Source organism: Eurytemora carolleeae, unplaced genomic scaffold (assembly GCF_000591075.1).
Source record: "Eurytemora carolleeae unplaced genomic scaffold, Eaff_2.0 scaffold2262, whole genome shotgun sequence".
Classification (NCBI taxonomy): Eukaryota; Metazoa; Arthropoda; class Copepoda; order Calanoida; family Temoridae; genus Eurytemora; species Eurytemora carolleeae.
The window spans coordinates 13,455-22,216 of NW_019398151.1; the positions used below are offsets into that span (position 1 = coordinate 13,455).

At 30.9% G+C, this 8,762-nt stretch overlaps 1 protein-coding gene across 1 annotated transcript; it reads left to right on the top strand.

Moving 5' to 3' along the window:
• Nucleotides 1-6,159: 6,159 nt before the first annotated feature.
• Nucleotides 6,160-7,268, top strand: LOC111716894 (glutamate receptor ionotropic, kainate 1; the record flags this gene model as incomplete). Its single annotated transcript, XM_023492407.1, is given in 2 exon segments — nucleotides 6,160-6,352; nucleotides 7,208-7,268. Coding segments are annotated over 2 exon segments (146 nt in total), but the record flags the coding sequence as incomplete, so codon positions are not given.
• Between the last annotated feature and the right edge of the window lie 1,494 nt (nucleotides 7,269-8,762).

An 8,762-nucleotide genomic window follows, 5' to 3' on the forward strand; every position in this document is an offset into this window, starting at 1 on the left:
ACCAACTAGATTAAGTGCACCCAATGAAAGTTTGAAATATCAAAGGTGTGTGCACCATAAGGTTACAAAAATTTAGGAATTAGAAAATAAAAGTTTTCGACGAGTATTCAGTTTATTTTCTATATTTCCAAACCAGAAAAATCATGTTTGATGTTTGAGTCAATCCAATGAAACTATCAAAGATGTCGAAAATTGTGGTAAAAATTGCATTAAGTTATAATCTCAGAAAACAAGATTTTACGGTGATTACCAATTGAGGTGGTGGAGATTACCAATTGAGGTGGTGGAGATTACCAATTGAGGTGGTGGAGATTACCAATCGAGGAGCGCGCATGCCGCAAAACACATTTGGGTGGCAGTGATTAATAATTGAGGACTTCCCCAAACCATTAAGACGTCTGCTCTGTATTTTTAAATACTGTTTTCATGTACTGTTTTTCTAAAAAATACAACCTACTCTCCCCCACCCCAACCCCCTTATATGACTCAGGAAGGGGGGGGGGATGGACTGCTCCGTCCCCTCCAAAAAGCCTATAATGAAGGCTACCGGTTCTATAAAAATTACTCTTTTATAAAAGTCAAGAAGTTTCAAATTTTTCAAAAAAAATTTTAGCTTGAGTTGGAAAAATTACAAAAAATGACGTTTTTGGTTTAAACTAAATTTAAATATCTCTCTAGAGAACTCATGTAAACCGCCATGCATGCATGTACCAATGCCATAAGAACAGCCAATGTTCACATACCAACCTAGGCAATCTATAATTTTGGAATATTTTTGTAACATCTCTGTAAATTGATATTTGGTAAGTTGAAAAATGTCGTCTTATGAGCAATCTACTTTTGCAGTATTTAAGGCCGGATGATTGGATAGATGAATATAAGGATGAATGAAAGAATGAATGGTTGGATAAATATTTATATACTCTCTGAATCATATTGCTATATAATGGTGCAAACAGCGGGTGTTTATTCGTTAAAGGCATTGTATGCATTGCTTCATGTAACCCTCTATTGATACAGTGGTATACCCAGCAAGGATTTAGTACAGTGGTAGGCGTTTTATCAATACAATGAAGACGACTTTCGATTTCAATTTAGATTTATATCAAGCTGTTAAACAGCAAGGACATAAACATCAAAGTCAAGAGAAGCTGTCAATTAAAAAAAACGTCTCTTTGATTACTTTTAAACTTGTATTTCGAAAAAAGCTTGTTAACAATCAAAACTTAAATAAATAAGTCTTCATTGTATTGATATTATCGCCTACCACTGTATATAGAGTAAAGATGAACGCTAATCCTTTACTATTTGAACAGGCCCTGTACTCAATTTTCAAAGGTCAATCTGTATATTACAGTACTTGGGGTGGGTGGGGGGTAATTCCGAAGAAGAAAATATATTTAAACAGAGGTTTCAAATTAAGAAAACTTAAAGGAACTGTAAAAGAAAAGACAACCTATTCTTATTTTCAAAAACACTTTTGAAAGAAAACTTGGAGTTTTGTACAGAGACAAAAAATCTAAGAAAATAATACACAACCTGCCTAAGCACTACCAGCCCCCCNGCATATCAAATTCATATTGCAATCAATTTAACAGTAGTCTACAGTCCTTATAAGCTATTTAACAGTAATCTACACTCCTTATGAGCTATTTAACAGTAATCTACAGTCCCTTTCAGCTATTTAACAGTTATTTACAGTCCCTTTAAGCTATTTAACAGAAATCTACAGTCCTTATAAGCTATTTAACAGTAATCTACAGTCCCATTAAGCTATTTAACAGTAATCTAAAGTACCTTGAAGCTATTTAACAGTAATCTAAAGTTCCTTTAAGCTATTTAACAGTCATCTACAGTCCTTATAAGCTATTTAACAGAAATCTACAGTCCTGATAAGCTATTAAACAGGAATCTACAGTCCTGATAAGCTATTAAACAGGAATATACAGTCTCTTTTAGTTATTTGTTCTCTCTTTCCCGTTCTCCATACAATTGACCTTGAATTCTAATGCAGAAAATCCAACGGCATTTTGCATTTAGAAAAATGTTATTTATTTTGTTATCTTTGTTTTACCCCCCCCTTTGATGTTTGAGTCAATCCAATGAAACTATCAAAGATGTCGAAAATTGTGGTAAAAATTGCATTAAGTTATAATCTCAGAAAACAAGATTTTACGGTGATTACCAATTGAGGTGGTGGAGATTACCAATTGAGGTGGTGGAGATTACCAATTGAGGTGGTGGAGATTACCAATCGAGGAGCGCGCATGCCGCAAAACACATTTGGGTGGCAGTGATTAATAATTGAGGACTTCCCCAAACCATTAAGACGTCTGCTCTGTATTTTTAAATACTGTTTTCATGTACTGTTTTTCTAAAAAATACAACCTACTCTCCANCCCCCCCAGCAGGAATAGGGTTAAGTTCCTTATTGAGTAGGTTGTCTTTTATAGGAAACACTTAGTTACCAGAAAAAGCTGCGTTATAGATTTGAAAAATAATTCTTATACTACAATTAGAATTAAGGTTAGAATTTAATAAGTTAATAAGTAACATTTTTTAAATAATCAAATCATTAAAAACAATCGTTTTGAAGACTTAAATTAAAACATTTGAATGTAAAAAAATGTAATCCGTTTATACAATAGGTATAGACTTTTTCTATAATTACTAAAAGTATCAAGAACTTAGGCTCTCGTATACAAATAACAACATAAATAAAAAGGCAACAGATTATAAACAAATATTTACATATATTGTTTATTATTCTATGAACCTTTCCCTGGCCTAGACCAAACAAAGATATATTTTTTCTCCTTCAGCTTTTGCTGTATTATATCAAGGAGTCTTAAATGCAATGGAGAAGGGGTCGATCAGGGGGGATGATAGTTCTCTACCTGTGTGCTCAGTTAGATGTATTGTACACTTACAACTGTTTAGTAATATTGATACACTATAGGTTAGGTCAGAATCAACTTATAATAAACAAATATGCAGTACGCTTACGGTATAGTTGATGGCCTATATAATTAATAAAGGATTAGCGTACATCATCACTTTATACACTTGAACCTCGTTGGGGTCGACCCGTTCCGTTCCGTTCCCATATACAATGACCTATACATACAAACGCCGTATTTAGAAAAGGTCATTGTATACTATATGTACAATGTTTAATGGGGGAAAAACGCAAAATAATGGCGTTTTTGAAATGGAAAAAAATCTGTTTAAAACTGTTTTATTTATTATGACATATAAGTAAAATTCCTGCACATTTACAAAATAAAAAAAAAACACCTTAACAAAAATTTCTTTGTTGTATTCCATACTACTTTCTGAATATTGAATAAAACATGAAATATGTCATTAACAGTTTTCAAATCAGTCTTTTCCAGCAGAACTCTTTTTACTAGATTTAAATTTCTATATAATAAAGCTCTTCACTTATACATACAGAGCGTCCCATATCATATTGATTATCTCAAATCTTTAATGCCAAAATACTTTAAAAACCTAGCATTTTCTGCCTAATAAATTGATTCATTCTTGTTAAATTTTCTGATTTGTCCCCAAAATCATAATTTAGACCCATGTTGACGCGGTCTAATTTGAACCCTAAAGTAACCCGAGGTTAATAAAGAATAGAATTTTTTTTAATCAAAATTTTTTTCTCCATAATTAAAAAAATATGTTTCATACGGGCAACGCCGGGCACTTCAGCTAATTCTCCTTTATAAACGGCTGGACCAAATTGGCTGACATTTTCATAATAGAATCCATGGATGATTTTATGTAACTAGGTAAATTTTGGTAAATTTTACAGGCAAAGCCAAGCACCTAATGGGTCACTCTTTATGAACTAAATTAATTAAATCAAAAATTCGACCCAGCACGTCTTATGTAACAGTGACCTCCATTCCTTTAGTTCCTCCTTCCCACCCCTCCTCCATGATTTACTTGATCTTGTTAAGTTCTGTCTAAGAAAGTTTAAGTTAAACACAATTATCCTGATCAATCCCTCTTGCTTGTTAGTCTCAGCCATGGACTTAGTAATTTAGGAATTTTAAATACTGAAAACCAGGCATGGACTTAGTTCAAGGACTTTTCGCTTTTATAATTTTCTTATTCATGGATTGAGTGAGTATGAATTTTAAAGACTGAGAACCATTCATGGACTCAGTTTAATGACTACAAGCTACTCTAATCGTCATATACTGAGTAAATATTTGTAAATATATGTTAAATTCATGAACTGTAGAATACACATTGTTTTTTTGTTTTTTATTTCGCCAAAGATTTTATTATTTATGATTTATATAACTAATATTCCAAAACTTAGCAACATGACGAAAATACCTGCTGAGCTGTCTATTGGTTACCACTGTTTCTTTACAATTTTTAAAAGTGAAATGAGTAAAAAATATAATAAACATAAAAAAGCATAAAAATATAAAACATAACATTAGATATACTTCACATTTAACTTAACATAACATTAGATATACTTCACATTCAACTTAACATAACATTAGATATACTTCACATTTAATTAAACATAATATTAGATATACTTCACATTTAACTAAACATAATATTAGATATATTTCACATTTAACTTAACATAGCATTAGATATACTTCACATTTAATTAAACATAATATTATATATACTTCACATTTAACTAAACATAATATTAGATATATTTCACATTTAACTTAACATAACATTAGATATTTTTAGATATAAACTTCGGCTGATGTTAAAGAATTTTGAAGTTTGACCTCTAAGGGGAAAAGTTTCAACTCATTTGAACCGAAGCAAGTTATTTTCATTTGTTCAAAAGTTCCAAGCTCTGAGCCAATGGGAGGGAAGAGAGTTGAGTTTCAATTTTAAATTCCGATTTAAATTGTTTCATGCTTTTCATAAGAGATCAGTGCAGTTTATTTAAACACAATTTAGAAGAAATCATCTTTTCGACGAAGATTCTAAAATTTTATTAATCAATTCGCTTAAGGGTTTTTACTTGAAATAATAAATCATATTGAATTTACCAAAAAGAAAATGTTTTGAAAAATGTGAAGAATTTATCCCTGGTCAAATCCTGAGATCGAGTAAACTTCACACATTTTATTGATCTCAGTTTTTCTTATCTAGTGAATCTAATTACATCTCATACATATACAGTTCATCTTACATATAATTCATCTTATACATAGTTCATCTTATTTATATACAGTTCATCTTTTTTATATACAGTTCATCTTATATATATAGTTCATCTCATATATATACAGTTCATCTTATATATATACAGTTCATCTTACATACAGTTCATCTTATATATAGTTCATCTCATTTATATACAGTTCATCTTATATATATATATATATACAGTTCGTTTTATGTAAAGTTCATCTTATATGTATATATAGTTCAGATACAGTTCAGCGTATATATATACACAGTTCATATTATATATCTGGAGTGGGTACGAAACGCCAAATGTAAAAAAACGCCCAATTCAACAAAAGGCCCAATTACAAAACGTCCAATGTCACAAAAAGTCTACATTTTATGTGGAAAAAAAGATAGGAATTTTCGATTTTTTTCATGAAAATTCGCAACTTTTCTGTTTAAGTTCCTCAAAGTAAGTTTTTTTAAGTTTAGCGCTATGGCTAGTAGTTCAAATACATTTCATTTAAACTTTCATTTCAAGAAGAATATTTTGCGCCATTATGGCACCTTCAGTCTTCAGTCTAAAAAAAAGATTTGTTTTCAACATTTTCCAGTAATCTTTTATGTATAAGCTAAAAAAAATGTTGTCAGTTTGGCTAATCAAAACCATATGATCGCCAAAGGCTTCTTGGATTGAAATTTACTATTTTTTTCATGCAAATATCTGAACAAAGACAGTAAAAAAGGGGTAGCAGAGCCCTTTTTCAATTTTCTGTTTTAAAGCATCCTGTTTAAGGGAGCTTTCATAAAAGGTTGGATAAATTTTCACATTTTACTCCAAAACCCTGGGAGCAACTCGAAAATCCTGGGAACACTTTAAAACCCTGGGAGCAATTCCCAAACCTTTAGAGCAGCCATCCCTCCCTCGTTCCCCCTACAAATGCACTGCATATATATAAATAGATATAATTGTATTTTAGAAAAAATGATAAAATCGTTGTAGTGAAACAAATTCCAGGATGGTTTGAATACAAGCCCAGAGTTCTTGGTGTAGATCTAAAATCAAATTCCAGCTTTTGTAACCCAACCAAAATGTTGGTGCTCAGCTTTTGTAAACTGACTCTACTCGTTTTACATTTGCACACAGTGGCCCCATTACCAGAAATTATCAAAATAGGTAAAAAACATGATAAAAAAAATATAAAAAAAGTTTTTAAGTAAATTGAAGTAAAGTTGAAATTATCCATTTTGTTTACAATTCTATTATAGAAAACTCTATCGAACTGAAACTGAGCATTTTATCATAGAACGATGTCTCATACACAAAGAGAATAGAATATATATTAGAGGGGAATTTACTAGAAAAAAGGGAAAAACGGCCATTTTGTTGTACTTCACATATTTGCGCTATATAACCTTTCTGAAACATCATTTTATAGAAAGTCTAAAATTGATATTAAAAGAAAACCAAATTATGAAATATGCTAGTTTCATAATTGACCTATTATCATTTCACATAGACTCTTTGCCTTTCACTTTACAAACGATGATTTTCCGTTATAACTATAAATCAAATGATGTTTTTTATTCACCTAATTCATTTTATAAAGTTTATTTAACAGCTTTAAAAATTCGAAATTGAAATGGATAGTCTAGGGAACATACTGTATTAATGTACTCTACTGCATATAATTTGTCAACATTTACATGATTTGTACACTTTTAACTCCCTTTCAGGCTGAAAGGGACTGTCAAAATTTATACCGAAGGATTGACTTAATTCCACTCTAATAATATTCTATTCTCTTTGCTCATACAGTCGGACCCACAAAACTGCTGAATATGACTACGACTATCAGATTCAAGTTATGAAATACCCTGAAACATTGTAATTGTGAATATTAGTAACACAAACCCATTTCACTTCATAAGTTGATTTTGAAGCTAGTCTAAAAACAATTTGCATTTTAACAACACCAAATACACATAAAATTTTTAAAATGTCGTCTTTACTTGAATATTTTTGTTGCAGGAGGATTGTTTGATGTAAGTGATGAGATGAAAGGAAATGGAAAACAAGAAACTGCGTTCAGGTTTGAGAAACATCATAAAGGGACACTGAGCATAATTTCAAGTGACCCTCTATGCAAAGATGACATTGACTGATTTACAACGTTACCATTGACATATTTATCTAGGCAATAATGTGCAAGATATTGACGTTTTCCTGTTTTCCTGCAGTAGAAATGCAAGAGTCACTTTAATTTTGTAGAGAAACTACAATCGAAAATTATTAGTTTACACAATTCTAAACATTGATATCCCAAAAAATAGAAAAAAATTCGCGAATTTTATAAGAAAAATTTCGTTGATTTTCAAAATTTTCAAAATCAATTGTTGTTAGAGGCAAATTTTTGAAAATTTGATCATCCATAAACCTTTCCTGGGGTCACATGAGGTCCAACACCAAATTGGGCCCGATCGGTTCAGCCGTTTTGACGTAAATTGGATACAAACAGACACTCAAACAAACAGACAAACATTAAGTATATTTATGGATAAAGAATCAAAATTTAAGAACAGATGAGATATAGTTGAACTATAATTAGACTCAGTTAGTCCACTTGTCTTGCTGAACAATGGCAGTAGTGCAAGAAGTGTTTGTAGTGTTTAACATTTGTTGTATAGGTCTATAGTTTAATATGTCTACAACAATAGGATATTTAAACTATAGAGATGAGAAAATGAGCATTTGTTGCATGCTTATTTTTTAAAGGGACTGTCAGCGTAATTTTAAGTGACCCTTGCGATGCAAAGATATGACTATGCCTCATTCACAATTGCTATGTCTAGTTAAGAATGAATTAGATATCAATGTTTATAATTTTAAAAACTGATTATTTTTGATTGTGGTTTCTACTGAAGGAGGACATATAATAATTATCAGAATTAAACACTTTTAACCTTGGAAAACAATAATATCTTTAATATTATTGTTCAAATAAAGGTTTCAAGGGTACTGTTGTTCATCGGCCATTGCCACCAAAGAAAGGAGTTTCACTTAGAGTTAAACTTAAACCCCATTTAATGTTTATATTTCCTCTCATTTGAAGAAGGGAGCTGTTTATAAAAGAACCCATTACCATTGAAGTCTCTCTTTTTAAAAAGAAAATTGTTAAAATTCCATTTCCGAGTTTTATTGCATTCTGCATTTTATGTTTGGGAGTAGGAGGAGGAGGGTACAGGGGGTGGGGACTGGGGGGGGGAGTCAATTTTTGGATGCTTTAGGAAGTGGGAGTAATTTACTGAAATAGCATTACAAATAACAATAAAATATTCACAAGCTTAGTTAGTTTTATTATACTTTGATTTTATATAATGCATTGCACAAAACATTTATTTTTTTTAACGAAATTTCGCATGAATCTGTTCGCAAAAATGTTGCGGAACAAAAAATGCAAAATTTTCGACTTGTATTTACTTTTTTGTAATTACGAAATGAATCGTTGTTTTTCCTCAGTTTAATTTTTGTTGTTGTTTCATTTTAGCTCTCAAAGATACTATAGTATATGAATAAAAATCAATAA